The sequence below is a fragment of the Phaethon lepturus genome, unplaced genomic scaffold (genome assembly GCF_000687285.1).
Source record: "Phaethon lepturus isolate BGI_N335 unplaced genomic scaffold, ASM68728v1 scaffold13798, whole genome shotgun sequence".
Classification (NCBI taxonomy): domain Eukaryota; kingdom Metazoa; phylum Chordata; class Aves; order Phaethontiformes; family Phaethontidae; genus Phaethon; species Phaethon lepturus.
Genome location: NW_010559833.1, coordinates 846 through 24,687, shown reverse-complemented (window position 1 = coordinate 24,687; position 23,842 = coordinate 846). Strand labels below are relative to the sequence as shown.

The window sequence follows — 23,842 nt, the reverse complement described above, 5'->3', positions numbered from 1 at the left end:
CAACTTACTCATGAGTATTTAATTTCTGAATTCAACCTTTCTGAATAGCATTTATACAACTAAATGGTGAAGCTCTAGACACTTTCTCAACATAAACAGCACATGTAGATGACATTTACTGCCAAGTTCAGAGTTTACAAATGATTTAGCAGAGACCTTGCTCTTGTATAATATTGATAAATCGTATAGTACTGCTGCTATACACTAGACCAATGCTTCAGGTGTAAAAATCTGAATTGCAGAAAAAGGAGTTGGATCTCTGCTCTCTTCCTAATCTTTACACAGGCTTCATGCCTTTCAAATGGCTTTTAAATACATCTTACCACTAATGAAGACTGGGGCTGGGTGTAACAAATTCACAATTTTACATTCCCATTGCAGTATCTCAGGCTGTTCTAGGTCAGCGCAGTTGAAAGAAGACAGGTATGAATAGATATCCTTTTGATGAACTGAAATTTGAATTCTTCCCAATGCTGTTAACTTTCGTATATCTATATATATGTATGTAACAGCAGAAGAATGTCACTTTTGTCACTGTTTCCAGCCTGTTTAAACTTGACTGTGAACTCTCTAGGGTAGAGTCTTATTGCACATTTGCAGATCGACACGCACAGTTCAGCTTATTTACAGTAGTTCCTGTAGTGTCAGACTAGGTAGGTCCATTGCAGTTTCCACTCAGAATAACATCATTCTGGATTAATACAACTAAAGTCTATAGTAATTTTTGCATTATGAAATGGATACCAAAAATCTTCCACACTCTCCCAGAATGAAGATACTACCTTTGGTTTTCTTCTGTGATGAAATGACTAAATATGTGGATGATGAGAGAACAATGGATGTTTGTGACCTCAACTACAGCAAGAATTTTAACACTCTTTATCTGATTGTATCACAATTCAGATGGGTGGGCTGCTAGATGGATGAGAACTGGCTGGATTTATCAGGCAGAAACGGTAGCAGTTAATGGTTCACTCTACCTGAAAGCTTGTTACAAGTAGGCGTCTGTTCCAGTACCTATTCATTTTAATATCTGTATCAATGATCTGGAGGAGATGACAGACAGTACCCTCACTAACCTTGTGGATGACACCAAACTGGGAGGAGTAGAAGGTGGAGCACAGCACAGTGGAAGGGACACAATACACTGAAAAGCAGGATTGCTATCCAGTGGGACCTGGGTTATAGATATGGGTCTATAAGAACCTCACAAAATTCAACAGGGACAAGTGCAATGTCCTTTACATGGGATGAACTAAACCCCTGCACTGGTTCATACTTGGGTTACAGATCTGCTTCACATAACCTCGTTAATGGTAGGCTGAACATGAATCAGAAGTGCAGCCTGGCAGCAATGAATGCCAGCAGCATAATGGGCTACAGTAACAATCAGCAGCTTGAGGGTCGGGATTAGTCCCTTTGACTTGGCACTTGTCGCACATCATCTGGAGGGCACATTCTGTCTCCTCCTCCAGTTCATTCAGCTTTGGTTGCCACAGTAAAAGACAAACATTGATAAACTTCGAATCATAGAGTAGTTTGGGTTGGAAGGGACCCTTAAAAGTCATCTAGTCTAACTCCCCTGCAATGAGCAGGGACATCTGCAACTAGATCAAGTTGCTCAGAGTCCCCTCCAACCTGACCTGGAATGTTTCCAGGGATGGGGCATCTACCACCTCTCTGGGCAACCTGTGCCAGGGTATCACCACCCTCATTGTGAAAATTTTCTTCCTTAGAACTAGTCGAAATCTGCCCTTGTTTAATTTAAAACCATTACCCCTTGTCCTATTGCAACAGGTCCTGCTAAAATGTCTGTCCCCATCTTTCTTATAAGCCCCCTTGAAGTACAGGAAGGCTGCAACAAGGTCTCCCTGGAGCCTTCTCTTCTGCAGGCTGAACAACCCCAGCTCTTTCAGCCTGCCCTTTATAGAAGAGGTGTTCCATCCCTCTAATGATTTTTATGGCCCTCTTCTGAACCCACTCCAACAGGTCCGTGTCTTTGCTGTGCTGAGGGCTCCAGAACGTGAACACCTTCAGTGAGGAGCTACCACCACGATGGCTGGGACTGGAGCATATGTCCTGCTGAGGGAAGTAGGTTTGTTCAGTCTAAAGAGGAGAAAGCTTTGTGGGACTTAATAGCTTTCCAGTTCCTATAGGTGGTTATGGAGAATGTGGACCCAACCTCATTACAGTGGTGCACAACAGGACAATGAGAGACAATGATCATACACTGAAACAGAGGAGGTTCTGTCTAAATATAAAGAAAAAACTCATTATGAAGATAATTAAGCACTAGAAGAGATTATTCAGAGAGGCTATGGAATCTTCATTCTTGGAGCTTATTCAAGACCTGACTGGGCAAAGCCCTAAGCAACCTAGCTCAAACTCAGTGTTGACTGATTTGAGCAGGAGGTTGCACTAGATGACCTTCTGAGGTCTCTTCCAACCTAAGTAAGTCTATGATTCTATGCTTTGTCTCTGCAACTCTCAGAGGCTACCCTTTGTGTATTGCAGTCAGGAGAAACTTACTACAAACCCATTTCTCTAAGAGTTAAGTTGCCCATCTTGAACACTATGGTCTGGAATTCTCTCCACTCCAGGTCTCATGGATAAAATGTAGACTCTTACAGAGGGAAAGATTAATTCCCTGCCACCAACAATAACTTTTCGATCTTTATGAAATACCTATCCAACTCAAACACTAGTACAGAAAAGCAACAGCTGGATTAAAAGAAAAAAGTGAAGATTCCCATGGTTTATTTCCTTATTAGTCCTCTGAACACACATGCTGTTATGAAATGTTGCAGCTCTTTGGTACAGTAAAAGGAGTGGGCGGAAAAAAAGCACCAACCATTTTGCATATGTAGACCATTTCCTATGTCTAGAAATTCTGTAGTAAAATTCTTATTATTACAGTTAGTTTCCTGAGCTTTTTGATTCCAAAATACAGGAAAAAAATATTAATTTGCAACATACTAATTTTCAATTATGAAACTGTAGGTTAGATTTATTACGGTATTTTTAAATGGTAGAGATATGTCAAGTATTTTAAAAGTATGTTAAAATTACAGAAAGTTTATCATATTCCTTTCACTTTGTACTTTCCTAGAGAAAATGCTATTTAGAAGTAGAAGTAAAGAGAGTAAATGAAGCTTGGCTAAAGGCAGTAAGTGAAACTTAAAATCAAATGAGTTCAAGTCTTATTACATTCATGTTGTAAAAAGTAACAGACCAAGAACTTTGAAAGCCTCCAGCTTTTATGAGTCTAAGCCACAAGATTTTACAAGCTTAAATTTCTTTGCCAGCAAAATACAGTGTTACGTGTTCCTCTAAGCAGCTATATAATCAAGTGCACGTTCAGTTATTAGGCTTCTCAAATTAGACAGCAAATTAAAAGCCGTTCCACAATAACATCCTGAAATCGTGGTCATTTAATGAGTTCCAAAATCTGTTTCTCTTACTTTAAATCATATTTGTTCATTATCAGCTATTCTTTCAAACTGTAGTCAATAAAACTTGTTCTATAGCATTTTTGGTTTGGAAGAAGTACAAAGCAAGTATTTTCTGTGAATTATCTAACATAACTGAGTTTATAGATATGAGTTGCAATTAAAAAACTCAGTATTTATAAAAAATTATCTCAAAATAATGTTCAAAATCACTTAAGAGAAGACATAGCTATAATAAATGTGTTGCAGAAACTAAGGGACATTTTGACTTTTCAGTGACTTGTACAATATCATTATTCTAAAGATAAGGGATACTGACGAGTCCAAACAATTAGCATCGATAAATATTTACAATAGAACAGGTGAGCAGACACAGAATCAAAAAAAAAAAAAAAAATCTTAAGCGAAGAGGTGAGACAGTCAACACCCTCTCACTCCCCAAAATAAAGCCTGTAAAAAGTTTTATTCACATTTAGCATAAACAAAAACAGTCATATAATTTTAAGGTATCTTCATATATTACTCAAGAAGTTTGATAATTATTATGTTTAAAAAGCATTAGGCTAACCAATTTCAAAGACAAATGTCACAACTAATTTAATATAGTTAATTGGTAATAAACCACCAGCAACTAAACTGTAACAGCCTTCCAATTCTCAAAGAGACCATATAGTTACCTGGTCTAAAAGATCTTCAACTTTTTTTTGCCATCCATCCCTTGCTGCATTTTTTTCACGTTCCTTCAGCTGCAACAGTTGAGTCATGGCTGCCTTCTTATCCTCTTCATGCTGAAGTCTCAGCTCTTCACGAAGCTTATTACATTCCTGTCTAAAAGCAAAGATCAAATAACTAAAATGCAGTGGACCTTGTGCAAGAAGTGAAAAATAATTAAGAACCCAGTGATAATTGGAAAAGGTTAGATAATAACAATTACTTTATTTTACACTTAATTTGTTATTACGTTTGTATAATACATACTTCATTTCTTATTTAAAGAATAATAATAAAAAATAATGCTTGCCGAAGATTTTCCGTCCATTTTATTTCCAAGTCACGAGCCATTCTGTCAACTTTGAACTTTTCCTCTTCTCTCATAGCAGCAATCATTACCTCATGCTGTTGCCTCTCCTGATCGAGTTCTCCCTGCAAACACAAACTTCACAGTAGAAACTGATCAGCAGCAAAAAAGATTTCAAACCTTAATGAACACATTTATAACAAAAATGTCAGTTATAACTGGCTCATAAAACTTAAACTATAACTTTTTCAGTGTGTAATTCCTAATTACACACAATTAATGCCTATATATCTGCTGTTATTTCTTACTAATAACAGAATTCTGCATTCCTATAAAAAGCAGCTTTCCAGTAAGTCATTCTGGAAGTAATCTTTTCAAATACTGTTACACTGAATCACAGAATAATTTATATTGGAAAGACCCTTAAAAGTTTATCAAGTCCTGTTCAGTGAAGGACTAATTTCAGAATTAGAGCAAGTTGCTTAGGTTCTTGTGAAGCATGCTTTGGACATTTTTTCTTCTTCCTTTTTAAAAAAAAATTAAAAATCAGCAAATATTCATTATTTGAATTTCAAAGCTTGTGCTATTTGATACTTCTTTCTGTTTCTTGATTGGACTAACCTGGTAGAAACAGGCTTTGAGTCTGAACACAGAAAATATTTTCAAATTCATGTAAATTTCTGTTAAAATTTTACCATACTAGAAAAGTATTAGGTACTACCTAGAATTCATACTTACATTATTTTTTTTTCAGTAGTGCTTGCTTCATTCATGAGAAACAAACACGGGCATCTAAATTAAAGTTAAGACTTTTTAAAGTGAAAAGTTTTCTGTAGGATTTTTTCATTTATATATTTTAAAATCTGTTAAGATAAATGTTATTGCCAGTAACCTGCTAGATATGAATATTTAAATGTTATAATAGGTGAAGAGAGAAGAATGCAGTAGTTCATATGGACCCTTAAGAGAAATTATGAAAAATGCAGAGGAAGTTAAAAACTGTAATAGGGTTCACATCTAATGACCATAGCTGAAAGAAATTAAAAAAAAACCAACAAGAAAACAACAATATCTGGTTTCAGGCTGTTTTTGTTAAGAAAATAACACCAGTACAATAACAGACCATAGCTGAAAGAAATTAAAAAAAACAACAAGAAAACAACAATATCTGGTTTCAGGCTGTTTTTGTTAAGAAAGTAACACCAGTACAATAACAGATTAAGGGAATTTTTTTTTTTTAATGTTTGCTGCTCTACGTCAAATATTGCTGTGATCTTGTAAATGTATATTGTTTATTGAGGAAAGAAAAAGGAAAGGTTACACTTTAGTATTAAAGTTGATGAGCTATTGACAGATTAACTGCCAGTTCCAGTTTCATCCAAGCCAACTAATATGGCAATATATTTGTGCTTAGACAAATTAATTGCTTTGATTTTATAAGTGGTCACATTTTCTGGATGACAGGCTGCTATCTTTCAAGATATCATAGCATATGTCTTGAAACTATTCTCAAGCATATTCTGAAATTCTCAATTTGAGCCTGAAATAAAGACTGTCTATTATTTGAGGAAAACATGGTATGCATGCATACTGGGGGTGGAGGGGAGGACATGACGACAGACGGGGATGTACAACAGAAAAGAAAAAAAGGTTTCAACGAATTCTAGAGCTAGTAAGAAATCTCTCTTTTAATGAAGCCGTATGAAGCTCCTTCAATAATGAGTACACTATAATACTTCGTGCCATTTTAAAAACTAGAGCAAAATCACTGTGACTGTACTTTGCACGATTTATTCTCCAACATTATGGTTACCTCAACACTATACAATGAATCTGTGGTCTCTCGCAGCCTTGCTCTAGTTAATTCTAGTTCTTTCTGGAGTATTTCCTGAGTTTCTTGAAGACTGGAGATATGTCCTTCTGCAGTACCAAGGCCTTGTTCACTTTTTCGTACTAGGTCTTGCAGACGACACACCTATAACATAAAAAAGGTAATTTACATAATTATTACTAATGGCAGCCAAGTCATCCTGGTTTAATTTTCTTCCAGTGATTTCCAGTTCCAACCTAAATGAACTTATTTGCACAGCCTGTTCTTCTTATATTAAAGTATATAAACATTTCATGTTTCTGCATTAAAAGGCAAATTCCTGTAATATAAAATCAAACAAAGATTCCATTAATGGATTTTAACAAGAAGAAAAAATCCAACCTATGTTCGAAGCATTTTCCAAGGAAAGAGGTTACATGAAAGTTCTGAAATTACCTGCAATTTTACTATGTGAAAGCATGTTTTGTGCTAATTATAATCAGAATAACCACTATTTCAACATACATGAACTCTAATGGATAAATTCACTGCTGCTAGAGTACACATTTCTCTCTCTTCAGATTGCTACCTGTCAATAAATTAGGCTGTTTAAAGCTCAGTCTAATATCTGTAGACTATAATGTGGTTATTTCCCTAACTGCTATGTAACAATACACACTTTTGTCTGCCTGTTTGTGCCTCAGTGCCCCATCTGTAAAATGATGATAGCAACTACTTTGCTTCAAGAAAGAATATTAGAGATTGAACATTTTTCACCAGCTATAGGAAAGGAAAAAACTTTTATAATATGTAGGCTGGAAAAACAGAATAATGGGAGGCAGGAGGGACCAGAGAACAGCAGCTAGTGAGAAATGAAGTTTTTGTAGAAGTAATAGTCTATACCCTTGCTTTTGTATGTTGAGATAAATTCATTCACAAAGGGACAAATGTCTCAAGAAAAGACTAACCTTTGGTCTGCTGCTACGAACAGGTAACAATTACAACTATTCTTTCTGTTTGTTAGCATAATTATATGCAAGTACTGTTAGCGAGATACACACACACACAACCCCCTGTACCACCCCCCGAACTCTCCCCCCCTGTAACCAACCCATGGAGTGGTTAAAGAGAGGGACTCATCCTTTCCTCTCAGCAAGGAATCCCAAATTTCTTTGGCGTGGCAGATCTCAGAGAAAACCAAATGTAATCTTGAGCACTTGTCTCTGTGGTCCTTTGCATTATATGCGAACAACTAGCAATTCTCTACAAAGCACTACTACCTATAGGAGGATCCCTGCATGAAAAACTGCCCATAAAACTGTATTTGTATACTTGAAGCGCACCACTGTCTATGTACCTGGTAGTAGCACACCACGTGCATGAAACATGAACAACAGCCCTGTAGATCTAAAGGATATGGAAACATTATGCAGGAATGTCACTCATCAGGCTTAGGTCTATTCTACTGATGACAAAACAATGCTAGAGGCTGTTTAAAATGATCCTTAGTAATATTACCGGGAATCCTTTGCATAGAGATGGCCAGTCCTTAAACTACTGTGTCAAGTGACACAAACAAAGAGTCTTTCTAGCAGATCTTGGCTGATCTACAGTGAAAGGAAGCAAATCTATAGAGTAAACAGCCAGCTTCATCCCAAGATACATATGAACAAGTTAGTATCCTGACTTAACCAGAACTTGCAAAAAAAAAAAACCTCCAGCAAGTATTTAAGATTACACTGTTCTTAAATAGCTTGGTACTACTGAAGCATTGAACCTAATGAAGGTTGAATCTTCCTCACCCTTTAGCTAAGATACTTGCTGTCAAAAAGTCTGAAGAAAAGTAAGAAAAAGAAAGAGGATGAAAAAGAATGAGAAAAGATGATGGCATAGGCTCAAAACCAGCTTTCTCACCAGGGAGGTTAGAACTAAGCTAACATGCTGCAGAAAGTAATAAATATATGCCTACTGTTAAATGAAGTCTGTAGCGTAGAACAAAACAAACAACAGTAGCAGCAAACAGAAGCAGCAGTAGAAAGGTAAGAGCTAAGCTAAAGATGTGTCAGAAATGTCACGGGGCAGTTTCTTCCAGGTCAGTGAAGACATTGAGAAACCCTTGTCAGATGTCAATAGACATCTAAGAATAAGCTGTGGTTGCAAATGAAGTACTTTTCTCATGTGCTTAAGATAAACATAGTAATAAAATAAAATTTATTCCCTCTGTACTACATGGAGTGGATTTACAGACCACCCCAAATTTACTGCCTGTACACTTTCTCTCAATATGCAAAATACACTTTATTATACTTGTCCTGGCATAAGAACCTATATAAGCTCAATTACTTAATAGCAGCTGGCCCTAACTCCCTATTTTAGTTTATGTTAGTTACCTATTCCTTAGCTATGCCGCTGTTTCCTTAATTCAGTATGCTGATGAATTTTCCAAGCTTGAAGTTGATAGCAGTTAGATAGTGAAAACTCATTCTTAAAACATTTGAAGTTATTTCCTTCGAAGAAGGAGCAAGTTTATTACTCATAAATCCAAGAGAAGTTGATAAAGAATAACTAAATTAAAACCTACAGTGTTGAATGACAATAAACGACAACAGTGCTCTCCTCAGATCTGATCCAGCAACAAGGAAAGTTAACATACAACAGAGAAGTTAAAGGCAAAAAGAAATAACGAAACTTTCGGTAATTTTGAAAGGAAAAATAAACCTGTGTATGATTTTGTTAACATATATAACAAATACAACACATTTTCATTCATTCAGATGTAAATAAGCATAGTGTTAAAAGAGCAAGAGCAGCTCCACCTCCAATTCACACCTTCTCCAAGGTCTGAAGCACTGGCAAAGGCACTCACAAGTATCAGAAGGAAGTACAGTCTCCTGTTTAACAGGTACTCACGACTGACTGATCAGCGTGCTGCTGTGCTCTAAAGACTGTAGGTTCAACTACTTTGGTAATATTTATTATCTGTATGTATATACACACACACTCCCCTAATAGGTGCTAGTCTGAAAGTATATATTAATACATTAATACTTCAATATATATTAAATACATTAGCATATATATTAATAAAACTATGCACTGGTATATTAATTAATAATATAGGCAACATATTAACATATGAGACTATATAGTTCAATATAATACTAATTTAATATATGCTTTCAGAAGGACAATCTTTCCCATTTATTAAAAACAAGCAATTTTGTTCTAAAGCAAGTTTAATGTCTATGCAAGTTGCAAGCCACCAGAATTAGACAAACACCTATACAAGTTCTGGAGGTGGCAGTATAGAAAATGGTAATGAAAAGTAACATTGCAGAAGAGTACTTAAATTCATGCTTAAGTCTGTCTTAAAGCACACACTGAAATCATATGTATGGCCTGTTGAACAATGAGGCTGATGAATTATTTTCTTGAAACAAGGCAAAAGTTACAGAGAAGACTGGATTGATGTTTTTGATATCAGTAAGAATCTATTTCTAGTTTAAAAATATTATATTACGAAAAGGCGGTGATTTCAAACTCAAAAATTTAAAACTGTATTGAGATACAACACATTTAACGTTGATTGCATATATCAAATTGCAAATAATTTGAGTCTTACTATAAGTAAGTATTTCATGGCAACTTTTGATAGAAATATATGAAGATCATCTGCAAGTCATGAAGCTGACCAGATGTTAGAATTACAATATGTTAATTGTAAACAAATATGGGTTTAAATACAGTTTATTTTCCTTCTGTCTCCTGACACATTTTGTGTAGAGGTCTGTGTACCTAATGAGAAAATAAGCAGAGTAAAAACAAGAAAGGCTGTTTATGTCAACTATTTTGTACCTCAATCTCTTTTGCTTTGTTAATTTTGCAAAGGACAATAAAATCAGTGCTCAGAAGCAGTCATGTTTGAAGAATACTCCACTTCAAACAGAAATAAGGCACTAAACAGACTAAACAGTGTAGTCCTAGTTCTGTACTGGACTCTAAGCACGAGATCATTATTGAGGAGATGTGGTCTAGTGCACAGGACCATTAGCTGATACAATTAAGTTAACCCTTGCCTCCTGGTTGGCAGAAGTCAGTTTTGTTGTCAGCTCTTCCTTCAGGTTTTGCAACTGCTGTCGGAGCTGATTCTTATCATCCTCCAAATGCAGTTTCTGCTTCTCAAACTGCTGCTCCAGCTCCTTCAGAAACAAGAAGGGTGGAAGAAACATTAAATACTTGCCATATGGTCATCGCAAAGTACAGGTGCACCACATAAAAATTATTCCTCCTGGTGTAAATATTCCTGATCTCAACCAAGAATTGTTCTTTCCTTAAAGTGTTAAAACATGAACATTTAGTTCCTTTTACAATAGATGCCTTAGTTTTTCAGTTAATTTTCTAATCTAACATGCTTTATTAATCACAGAATAAAGACAAACAGGACTTTCTGCTCAACTACTAGTTTCACTTTGCACTTAATTATCAAAATCATTAAAATGTATCTACTGTATCTACTTTCATAGTTTTTCAATCTGAGTTGACAGAATGCAGAAGTTTTCATGTTTTATAAAATTACACTGATAATATCCTTATCCTTTAGCCTTTACCCACCTATCTCCTACACATAATCCCCACAGAATATAGTAAATCTTAAAATCCAGACTGAGATTTGGGAAGTTTTTCAAGGCTGTTAGAATAAACAAAAAAAGCCTCACACCGTATCTATGAACTTTATGTAGAACTAAAAGAAATCAACAATTAGTCTTCAAGTTCAACTATGTGAAAAGAAGCAAATAACACCTCCATTTTCATTCAGTCTCTGTGGAGTAATAGCCAAATTCTGAAAACAACTCTGTTGGATGAATTATATTTCTCTTACATGAGCCTATGTTGTATACGTATTTGTTAGAAACTTGTTTCTTTTTTTAAGGAAAACTATAAATTTATGCTTCAGCTTTATTAATATTCAGCATATATTTTCAGAAGAACAATTTCTGTCACAAAATACTTAACATGAAACATTAAAATGAAGAGCTTTATTATATATTTCAGTGGCATATACTATGTAATTTATCATACCACAAAGTCTTCTTGAAGAAAATTAAAGTTGCCAACTAAGGTGCTCCAGAGTCAGGTAATACAAGATTTCAAGGTTTTCCACGTAGTTAGAGAGGCTCCTTTATTAAGTCCCTCCTAGGGGTTCAGCTGTAATGCAAAGCTTAGCATTGATTGAGTGCCTCTGTGTAGCCCTGGGCTCAGAGTTCTGAGAAACCAGTAATATCTCAGAAACAGCTATGAAAATACATAGACCAGAGCCATGCATGAAACAAGAAGTACAACTGCAGGCACTGGTAAGAGTGTGGAGACAAAGAGACTTAAGTGCTGAAGAATTCAAGAGGAAAAAGGCTGTCATGAAAAGGTATAAAACTCTAAGGAAAACTGGGGAGGTGGAAGACAGCAACTTAAGTGTCATCTATTTCATTCCCAGAAGTAACGGAGGCCAGCCCTTCCTCATCTGAAAACAGAGACTCCTCAAGTGTTTTGCTGGGGATGGTAAACATATTAAGCTTAGCAGATTGTTACTTCTAGCACTTCATGAGGGTGTGCAATAGGTAATAAACAATTTGTGTACAAACTGCTTGCACAGTCTCTTTGTTTGTGGTAGAAGTTGGACAGAGCAACAAAAGAGAGGGCTACACTTTCAATAGTACGTTGCTATACAACATAGCTCAACCAGCGCATGTTTTCTTCACTGGGCCCAGATCAATCACCATGTGGGACAAATGATGGTTGCTAAATGAGACTTGCTCAATTTTTCTTGTTCGCACTGTGAAATCTGCTGTCTGCAAAATTTCACTAGTGCTGTTCAGAGCCTATTCTGATAACTGAGTAATCAGTTCTTTTATGATACTTGTCAGTACAGCTGTGCAGTACTGCAAAATTATTAGCAGCTCTATTTTCATAATCCTCCTATGAACTGATGTCATTTTTACAGCTCATTTTATACATGGAAGAGTTGAAGCAAAGAGATATATTTAAGCCATCTCTTGAGTCCTATGCTCATTCTTTAGAATTCTCTTCTGTTCCATTTTTTCCCCAAAGATTTCCAAACCCCAGATGTCTTTCCCAGTCTTCCAGTCCCAATAAATCCTCCTGTCCTCCTTTCCAAGGCTCCTTGTACCATGCTTCTTCCTCATACTACATTTGACTCTTCACATTTCTGACTGCTTCTTCCTTGAATTCCTCAAGCAACACAACATGTGCTTAGCGAGACAGGTTTGAGAGAGACAGTACACTGATTAAGATGTACTAAGATCTTGACCCTGACACCTTTTCATAGTTAATTTTACCTACCTACATTTTCACATTTCTCACATTTATAGAGGTGTTCCCTATTTTAACTAATGTTATGATTTAGGAACAAACATTTCATGACATCCTTTGTTTTATTATCTACACTATTTTAAAAACAAACAGAAGAAAACAAAACAAAAAAAGAACCCCACATCTCACTAGACTACAATAAAAAAATTCCCAGAAACTCTTAAGGGACTTTGTTTTAATAATAGGCATGGTTAAAGTAACAAAGAAAGTAAACCTGAAAGATCAGATGCATGTATGTCTCAGAACTACTTCCGTTACTGGGAGACATGGAAAAAAAAAAACTTTGGGATTTATTCAAAATAAAACTAAGAAGCAACACACTAGTAAAAAAATTTACCAAAAATAAAAATTTAAAAAAAAAAAAAATCAGTCCAAGATGCACATCACTAACTACAATTGTGTTTCTTGGTATATTTCCTGTGAACACACCAGAGGAGCATAACAAAGCCTTAAATTAAAAAATTATATTTATCCTGTATTTACTTTATAAGGCAAAATTTGTGTACGATGTAGATACAATCAGATTAGGAAATAATAATTCAAAATTGGTCCTCTCATTTATCCCAACAAAGAAAAGGCCAGTTTTGTGAAACAAAAAAGCCCTTCAGTTTCAGGATTCCAGTCAAAGGTAAATGAATCGTCAATATACAGGTTTATGATGCAAGTTAGGAACAGCTGTTGTCATCTTCTGAGTGTATATACAGTCAAGTACTAATATAATATCTTTTCATAATTCAGGACTGTTTATGAAAATTTTGAATAAATATTGGCATAACATAATCTTTCAACTGCTTCAGAAGAGCTGTTCTTGAGTGACGTACCAACCTTTCTGAATACGGGTCACAAAAGCTGGAAAAACACACCTACTATACTTGAAAAAAAAGTTGTATTGAGTTGAGAATTTCTCTTTTCTATGCAGAAAAGTGACAGCACAAATGCGCTTTTTTTTGCGATATATATATTATTCTAATAACGGCTAAGCAGTTTCTTCAGAGAGGCACAGCAGATCTACAGGTAGCTCCAAATAAAACTTGCCATATAACAAAACCATGCAGTACAAGGTTCAAACTCTAACATTTACTTTTTGTAATATGTTTGATTATTAAGAAAACACAAACCTACCATCTGCAGTTTTTTCTTATCCTTATTAGCATTACTGTGTGCAGCCTCAATTGCAGTATGATGTTTCCATGCCAATTCTTCTAAGGTCTTGGAATGAGCCTCCTTTAATTGTGCAGCCTCTCCTTCCAGTCTTGCCTGCAATTTTACCAGCTCCTTCTCATAATATTCACGTTGTGTCTCCCTTGCTTCATTTACTTTCTATAAAAGAAAAAGAAAATTATTTCTATTAAATGGTAAAATCTGAAAAGAAGGAAAAAATACAAAAATATTACTGGTGACACAAATCTACAAAAATTAACTTCCATGGAAAACAAACGGAGCAAACACTGAGCACTGACTAAATAATGCAATAACCAAAAAGGTAGTTTCAATATATCCATGCAAAGCAATATAGCTATATTAAAATCTATTTGTTGCTTCATTTAATCTGGGGAAACAGCAATCAGGTATCAAGCCTATTGAAAATACCAAACTGAAATTTTCTAACAAGTTCAGCACATTTTCAGAGAATGGCTTTTTTAACTCTTCTTTAACCATTTCACCTTTCTCCTTACTGAGACACTTTAGGTACTAGACATGTACACACAAGGTCATAAATTAAATAAAATTGTTAAAAGATGTCCAAAGTAGTCTGAACATCATCTAATCTAACTTCCCTTTACTCTCACTTTACACTCTACATTAGTCATGGCATGTTGCTACTTGGAACATACTACTATTGGTCCTAGTCCAGTCATATCAAACAAAAAGTAAAACATAATCAAGGTGGGCTCTTTTTTTCTGAGAATTCTGTCTTCTGTTTTTATTCAACTAAAGACAATAAGCTGTTTAACCTTCTCCAAGGCCAGAATTTGCTGCCTTTGTCGCTCATCCAGACTTTGTGTTTTGCTTTGTAATAAGTTTCTTTCCTCTTCCAGTTGGGATAGTTTTTCTTTTAGTCTAGACTTTTCTGATTCCAAATCTCTGATTGTAACTTCTTGAGTCATTTGAGTAGCTTGAAGCATTCCAATGTGACCTAAAAACAAAACAGCTCTTTAAAACCTCACAGCATTGGTTTCACATAATTGAAGTACACATTCAGACTTCAGTGATTTCTACAAGTACAGCTCTAGTGGAAGCTTTCATATGGATCTCCATTATCTTCACTGCAATGCTTACCTTCCCCTCCACTTCTCCCTTTTTTAGTTTTATTGTTAAATGTCCAACAACAGTATAGTGCTTGGTGCTGGGGCTCCTTTAGTTTCAATTTTCCTGGTTCAAAGTTGCATATTGACCCCAAGAGAAAGCAGAGGTAGACAATAAAATGAACACAGTCTATCTTGAAGAACTTACCCCATCTAAACCCACACATTTTTACCCACAATAAAGCTACACAACAGAAAGCAGAACATCGAAGTCTAATGGTAAAGGTGTTACTGTTTTATCAAACTCAGAATTTAACCAGCATACAAGGTATAGCAGCTAAAGCTATGTAAAACTTCTGGAATTATGACTAAAAGATGTAACAGAACTCATTCTCTCCATAGTAAAATATGATCTAAATCCTTGCAGGTTGGAGGCCTGCTTTTAATTTCTTTATAAATATATATTAAAAAAAAATATACAAAGCTAGACAGTATAATCATCTGTCCTTCACATCATGTGTAGAAAAAGATTCATGACTTCAGAAATTTTGTCCTTGTTGTTCTGAATTTATATCTGTATTATTGAAAATATTACTACTAGGTAACTGACTAAAGCAGTGAAACTCTTGTTATTCTGGGAAAGGCTTAGGAAGGGATAGAAGACTCTTTTGGAAAAGAGGATACTCCTAGGTTTGTTTCAACTGAACAACTGAGAGGATGCTCCTAAGTTTGTTCAACTGACAGACAAGAAACGGGATATTTTCCTATTATTTTAACATCTTTATAGACGCATCATGAAGTCATACCTAGGCTGACATTCCATGTTTGAATGGATTCTTTTAATAGAAATACCCTATTATCCTTTTTCATAAATTGCATGACCTAGACATGTTTGAAAAATGCCTTTTAAAAATTAGCATATGATAAAATGACATGGTAACTAAACAGACTTTCAAGGATTATACAGAGGTCCTTAACAGTTTCACATAAAGAAATCATCCAGGTAAAAAATTTATTCTGAGTAAATAATTTCTATTATTTTTGTAGTCACAACTTCTAGGAGAGACTTTCCCCCCATCCCATTTTATTATAACATTCAAAAATGACAGATTAGTTGAGTTTTAATGACAGAGTATTGCTTTTAAATTTAAGTTACTAAGAAATAGCTAAGAAGGTTGACTGTGCATCACTATTTCTCACAAGACAAAACCACTGAGCCCCCAGATTCATTTCCATATGTGGGTAAAGCAAGACATGAGCCAAAAAAGAAACAGTTCTAGCCTTTGTTGCCTGCAGGCACTGATGTGAAGGGAAGGACAATGGCCTACATAATGGACTTTGGCCATGAAAAATGCTTCAAAATTATTAGTATTTTTATAAGCAATGCACATCTCTAATTGTACTAAACCCTGAAGAATTCTGAGGGTCATTTTGGCATTTTTGTTTCATAAAAATAAAAACTGAAGAGAAAAACTTAAGATAACGCGTACACTTAACTTCTGTAACATTTCAAAAACTACCTTCTTTCAAGAGTTCAGCCATTTAAGAAATGTATTTGCAAACCCAGAATTTAGAATATAACAAGGAGAAAAATTGTAGAAGAATTTCAATTTTGTCAGGAAGTATTATGCACTGCATATTTTCTTGTAACCGCACACACACACACTGAGCTAGAGCTTTTGTCCCAGCAATACCAACACACAATACAGGTTTCCCATTCCTCATGCTCTACACAGAAAGTATGAAACACAGCAGCTTCCTTTCAGGTTTGGAATCTCATGATAAACAGAAGAAGAATATATTAATTTCCCATAATAGACTTAATACAGCATTCTCAAATTGCAATACAGTGAGTAAACATTTTGTATGGTAATTAAGCATGAGAACACTGGCACAGGTTGCTCAGAGGGGTGGTAGATGCCCCATCCTCAGAAACATTCAAGGTCAGGTTAGATGGGACTCTGAACAACCTGATCTAGTTAAAGATGTCCCTGCTCATTGCAGGGGTTTTGGACTAGACTACCTTTAATCATCCCTTCTTACCCAAACTATTCTATGAGTCTATGAATTTAGTTTCTTTGGGGCAGGACTTTTGGCTTCCAAGTGCGAGCTGAAATTCAAAGGAGATGGCAGTGGGCCAGTGTCAGAAACCATTTCCAAACATGCTTGTAATCAATTATATCCTATGGTAAAGGCTTGGTGGCACCACTGTGAACAATCCTGGTTCTTGTTGTCCAGCAAGGTGCTGTAAAGCACAGATGTACTACTGACAGTGCCACTGAGCTCAGTAACAGCATGGACACACTAGAATTTCTGGTAAAGTTTAAAACCTTGGTGCCAGAGAAGACCAGTGCTGTACTCATAGTCTAGCTGACTCCATGCCATCAGAAATATGGAAAAACAGCCTGGGTATTTAAGTTTGTTTCCACTAAATCTGGGGCTGGCTGCTGAATCCTTCCCATGCATCTGCCTAGGGAAATAAACAGCAATGGTCAAGGAGTGTATGGGAACAGGTGGGTTTTTTTCCCCCCCGCCAGTCTCAGGTCACGAATTTGTCTGAGTGCCTAATGTATAACTTTTTGAAGGGTCAGATTCCCATTTGAGAGTCATGATTTCAGATGCTCTTAGCAGGAAGCCCATTCATTTTTGCTATTTACATGCAGTAGGACCTCACAGTCTTGGGTCCCTGCTGGCCTCTATATTGTCCAAACATATAGTCTAGACTATTCCTAGCCTTTACCTTAGCTAGCCCATCTATGCCACTTGTCTGAGGTGTAAAGCTCTCCAAGGCAGCAGACACACTCAGTCCATCTGTAGGAACTGCTTAATTGTTTAAAAGACAGAAATAAACCCTTGATACAGGCCACGTTCACATACACAATTTGAGGGCTATGCCACATGTAGCCATTTGCAATAGTAAACTATTACTGTAATAGCAAATATAGTATTATATATAATATAAATAGTAAACTATTACAGCATTAGCAGGTTAACACTGTGAAGTGTTTTCTGGCCCTAAGGCCAACTGGCACAGTCTGGCAACATCCCAGCCTTCAAAACAAGTTGATCTTATTCAAACTGACTTTTGGGAAGGGCCTATGGGTTTGTGCTAACTTGTGTGGAGAATAATCAGGTATTTCTACAATTGGTCTAGTTGAACAAGGCCAAAGATAAGCCAGGGGCTTATTTTTAGCCTACAGTCCTACCTATAGTGTAGTTTGCCAAGATCAAGTATTTGGGCCCGTGGCCTACCACTAAACAGTTTACTAGAGAGACTATGCCAATAAGTTAAAACCTGCATGTGTACTGGCAAATCTTAAACCATGTTCTGTGCCTTTCCATATGCCAACGAGCACAGAGAAGTCACGAAGAAAGCTATAAAGAAAACCCTAACTGATTTATTAACCAATAAGCTGCAAGTCTTCTGGCAGTGGGTGTAAAGCAAAGTACCACAGTCTCAGCAAAAAGACAAGGCAACTGAAAAAGGATGAAGAAACAGGAAGAATGTCTCAATGACTATGTGGAGAAGAGATCGGTACATGGCAGAAGCATTCTGTACAAGTGCAGTTAAGGCAAGAAATTCCACAGCCTGGAAGACACGTACATGCCATACAAAATAGCACATTTGGACAAATATGCACACAAAGATTTTTAAGTACAATGCATGCAATACCAAAACAGTTAAAAAAACCCAAAGCTTGACAAAATTTTCCATGGACAGCGTTGAAGAGTCTTAAGGCACTCTAAACCTGCTCAAGGTTAACAGAAAAAGGAAATAGATAGAATAAACAGATGAAGTTCATTTCCAGATTACGTTACTGACATACATACTGGCTTTGAGAACAAGATCAGTGGCCTGCTGCTGTAAGCGCTCTCTAGCAGCTGCTAGCTCACTTTCCACTTCTTTGTGTTTGCTTAACAATGACAACTCCTCCTCCTTCACATCATCTAGCTGTTTTTGAAGAACCTAGAGAAAGCACAGCATAATGCCTGTTATCATTATATACTATCACATTTAAATTTAAATGAGCATTAGGCTAACATGTACAGAAAAGACCTTTCAGTAAATAAGTTTCATTCCTACACATGCTGAATCTTGTAATATTACCACCATATTCCTTTTGTATTATGTGTTTTTCAAAAAATATTGTCAAAGCATTACAAGGTACTGAATATATGGCATGACAAGGATACAGAAGAGAAATGTCACAATATTCAAAAAGTTTTATGAAAAATAAGAGCAGTAACATGGTCTACAGAGTTTGGGGACAATTTGAGAAACCTGGTTTCTAATATCTCCAAGTTCAAATTGAAGAATACATTGTATGTTCACAGCAGTTTTCAATGTCCTTAATTGCAAGTGTTTAGTACTGACACAAATTAAGTTGTACATGGATATACATAAGATGAGAGCTAAGCCATTATTTAAATCAAACTTTTAATATGTTTTAAGTCTGATGTACTGATTCACAAGAGTATCTCTAGGGTAGTGTGATTATGGCATGCTCCCAGCCATGCAAGAAGGAAAAGGGAATCTTGTTCTACCTTAAAAGGAAAGCTAGATTTCTCATCAGTCGAGTCACTGGAATATTAAAGGGTCATTTTAGAAACTCAAGCAGGAAATTGAATTGGGGAAAACACTGGACAGAACGTGTAATGAAACATAGGACACCAGAAGTAGTGAGATTATGCATTTGACCACCTCGTCCACGATGATCAGAGTAGGACCTGACTTTACAGTCTGCTGTGAATACTGTAGACTTCCTCTTCTTTGGAACCAAGAGGAACTCCTTTATTGCAGGATCAATCAATATACAGTGGGTTTCCTCTTCCGTGAAGCTTGCGAAAAACCCACCTCCTTGATGTAGTCAAGTGAAAGGCAAGAGTTCTGCTTTGTTAACTGAACTGAGTTGGAAATGGACTTTAGGAAGGCTCCTTGGGAAACCAGAAAAAGGTATTCTGAATTCAACATCCGATAAAGGTAGCAGTCTTCTCTCACTATACCCTGTAGCCTTTACACAAGATGATGGGCTGGAATTAGATTGCAAATGGAAAAAGCTCATGGCCAATTTCAGCTGTGCCCAAAGGTGCTTCCAAAATTACTATGACCATCACATTTAAGGTACTTCTGGCTTTGAAACTTTAGAGTGCAAAAGATACTTAAACTTACCCACAGAGGTTACTGTACTCCAGGCCTCAGCACAGCGACCAAAAAACAAGCAGAATTTCACAGTATCTTTTCCTTCAAGCCCAGCATACTCAGTACTATTTTTTTTCTGACCAAAAAAATTCTGTCCTTGTCTTTCTGGGATGTCTTGTCCTTCTTTAAGGACAATAAACTTTAGTATCTAAATAACACTGTGGTGTTGTTTAACCCTGGTAGGCAGTGAAGTACCACACAGCCACTCACTCACTCTCTCACAGTGGGATGGGGGGGGAAGAGAATCAGGAGGCTAAAAGCAATAAAACTTGTGGGTTGAGATAAAGACAGTTTAATAGGTAAAGCAAAAGCCACACACATAAGCAAAGCAAAACAAGGAATTCACTACTGCCCTTCAGCGAGCAGGTGTTTATTCATCTCCAGAAAGCAGGGCTTTCCTGAGAGGCTTGCCTCCAGAAAGAGGTCAAAGGCCACCACTTCAAACATCCCCTCCTTCCTTCTCCTTCCACCAGCTTTTATTGCTGAGCATGGTGTCATACAGTATGGAACATCCCTTTGGTCAGTTGGGGTCAGCTGTCCCATTTTCCTTCAAGCCCAGCATACTCAGTACTATTTTTTTTCTGACCAAAAAAATTCTGTCCTTGTCTTTCTGGGATGTCTTGTCCTTCTTTAAGGACAATAAACTTTAGTATCTAAATAACACTGTGGTGTTGTTTAACCCTGGTAGGCAGTGAAGTACCACACAGCCACTCACTCACTCTCTCACAGTGGGATGGGGGGGGAAGAGAATCAGGAGGCTAAAAGCAATAAAACTTGTGGGTTGAGATAAAGACAGTTTAATAGGTAAAGCAAAAGCCACACACATAAGCAAAGCAAAACAAGGAATTCACTACTGCCCTTCAGCGAGCAGGTGTTTATTCATCTCCAGAAAGCAGGGCTTTCCTGAGAGGCTTGCCTCCAGAAAGAGGTCAAAGGCCACCACTTCAAACATCCCCTCCTTCCTTCTCCTTCCACCAGCTTTTATTGCTGACCATGGAGTCATACAGTATGGAACATCCCTTTGGTCAGTTGGGGTCAGCTGTCCCAGCTGTGTCCCCTCCCAGTTTCTTGTGCACCCTCAGCCTACTTGCTAGTAGGGCAGTCTGAGAAGCAGAAAAGGCCCTGACTGTGTAAGCACTGCTCAGCAATAACGAAAACATCAACGCTGTTTTCAGCACAAATCCAAAACATAGCCCCATGCTAGCTACTGTGAAGAAAATTGACTCTATCCCAGCCAAAACCAGTACACACTGAAAATGTGTACAGTATTTCAGCTACTGCTTGTGAAAACACTGAAGACGTTCTAATAAAAAAGTTGAAACATTCACAAAACTGTCTTTTTTTCTTGCCTCCCACAAACCTGCTTTTCTTAACACTCAACATCTTTAGGCAAGATAGTCACTAATGACCTCTACAAGCAAGACTGCACTGAATACAGAATATTCATTATATTTATAGTGTCAGTTGTATGACATTCCTGTCAAATACATTTCTGCAAGAAACTGTACAGCCTAGACAAGGGGCTTCACAACTTTTCTAGCAAGCATTGCAGTTTGTCAGCATAGCATCTCAAATGGTACAAGTTACCAACATCCTCCCTTCCCTCTCTGAATCTTTTTTTTTGGGGGGGGGATGGATGAATTTATGTGGAGACCTGGTGCAAAGATATTGCTTGACTCCCCCCCGCCTTTGGAGAGATGAGAACAGGGTTTGGGTTTTTTGCCCGTTCTTTAAGTGGCAACAGTTTTGAGTATTCTGTTGAGTACACTACACTTTGGGGACCACAAGTAGAACAACCAAGTTCTGTTCATGAACAGCTGAAAGGAAGGAGACCGAAACTTTCCCATGGGTAGGGGCTTCTAGATTCTACTGGAGTATAAAATAGTATTAATTAAGTCTGGGAAAGTTAAACACAAATTAAAAAATAGAAATAAATTTAAAAATCATAAGTAGGTGATAATCAAGTACAATAGACAAAAAATTAAGTTCACATGCTCCAATCATCTCAACCTACCAGCATCACAGAAAGACAGCCTAAATAGGGAACGAAAATTCACTGCCTTGGGAACAACATACCATCAGTCTCACCTGAACATTGTTTTCTGCTGTACCAAGAGCCACCTGAAGTTTTTGGCATTTTTCCCGTAGACTGGTAGCTTCATCCTGGACCATTTGCAATTCAGTTTTAAGCTTTCCCAGATTCTTCCGTAAAATACTTTCCTGGTTTTGAAATTCTTTTCTTAGTTCCACTTCTTTTTCTTTGCAGGCATGCAGGCTTTCAGCTGTAAAAAGTTGAGATCTTTTCAAAGAATCAAGTTCATGTTCATAGAAGGACTGTGCTTTGCTGAGTTTGCTTTCATAGTCCTCAATGAGTTTTTTTCTTTCCAGCCTTAACTCTTCAACTTTATTGTTCAAGTCTTCCAGCTCCAGTCTATGCAATTCCTCTAGCTTTTCTTGCCCCTTACTTAAAGTAGCATTCTGACTCTGTTGAGTCTTCAGAAGTTCTTGAATTTCAAGCCTATGGGCAGCTCTCAAGTCTTCCAGAGCTGTACGCTTGTCCTTCTCATATTGCACTTGCAACTGTATGAAACTTCGTAGCCTTTCCTCAAATTTCTTTCTGATCTCTTCCACTTCTCTTGACATGGTCACTACACGTTGGACATGCTGAGCTTCTGCACAAAGCTGCATATCTTCAACTCTATCCTTATAGGCTTCAAATTCTGTTAAGGCCTGATGTTTCATCTTTTTATGATCTTCAAGTGACTCTTCTAAAACTTGGATCTTTCTCTTGAGATCCATTTCTTCTGCAACTTTACTTTTATACTGCAAGATCTTCTCTCTGGTCTCTGCAAGAATTTGTTGAATTTCTTCTTCATGAGCATCCTTAAGGGCTTGGATAGCAGCTTCATGTTCATCATTTTTAGTGTTCAAAGCATATATTACCTACAAACATGAAATAACATTATATTACAGAAAAGGCATTTGAGTTTTCTGTTAAATGATGAGAAAAATCACCCAGGCACTTTGACAGTCTGTCAGGTTTTCATGATACAAATAAGACACCAAATGTTCTTATGAATGTGACTACATAAACACTCTGTTAGTCATTACAACCTTACACATTTTGTAAAATGGTCTTCCTATACTCGTTAAAATATAATTTTGCTGATGACTGTTTTGCCTTTATATGCATGTTGTTACTGTAAATACTACTGGAAAAAAGCACATTCAACACATCTGAAAAAGAAAACTATTTCTTTAAAAGAATTAAAAGCATAGCCTAAAAAGAAATTCTAACAGAGGTTCAAAGAGTAACACATAGAGTATACATTACAACATGAAATAAAATTGGAACAAAAATCCAAATCTCAAATTCCTCCTTTCCAAATGGTAACTATTCTTAAACATTTCATTTTAGAAACACATAAAATGCCAACATTGGTTGCTTTGGTTTGTAGGCCTGATCATTTTTGACAGCTTATCTAGTAGGCATCCTGTGTATGTGGATCTCCTAAGGTTTGAGGTCCCTCACTACCTAAGGTCGCCAGCTTTCCAGTTAGTAAGTCAGCTGAACAGAACAGTAGCTGGCAGGGCAGCCAACAGTTTGGGGAGCCTGGGGAGCTAAGCAGCTCAAGGCAGCGGTGAAATCAGCAAAGCTGACTAATAGTCGGTGAAAGTTTTAAAGTAACCAGACATATCCTATGGGATGTTTCAATTGCACCACAACATGGTAGG

General features: G+C 36.8%; 1 protein-coding gene across 3 annotated transcripts in view; it reads right to left on the bottom strand.

Annotated features, from left to right (window-relative positions):
* Positions 1-23,044, bottom strand: part of FAM184A (family with sequence similarity 184, member A) — a 53,983-nt gene extending 30,939 nt beyond the window's left edge. For 2 of the 3 annotated variants that reach the window (XM_010293505.1, XM_010293506.1), the window contains exons 1-8: positions 22,196-22,849; positions 18,739-18,874; positions 14,617-14,798; positions 13,784-13,981; positions 10,354-10,476; positions 6,281-6,442; positions 4,471-4,592; positions 4,127-4,277 (exon numbers count right to left, since the gene is read on the bottom strand). In XM_010293505.1, the coding sequence (XP_010291807.1) occupies positions 4,127-4,277; positions 4,471-4,592; positions 6,281-6,442; positions 10,354-10,476; positions 13,784-13,981; positions 14,617-14,798; positions 18,739-18,874; positions 22,196-22,849 (1,728 nt within the window). Of the gene's footprint in view, positions 1-4,126; positions 4,278-4,470; positions 4,593-6,280; positions 6,443-10,353; positions 10,477-13,783; positions 13,982-14,616; positions 14,799-18,738; positions 18,875-22,195 lie in introns of all 3 variants that reach the window. The other variant, XM_010293507.1, reaches the window with a different exon arrangement.
* Positions 23,045-23,842: the final 798 nt, after the last annotated feature.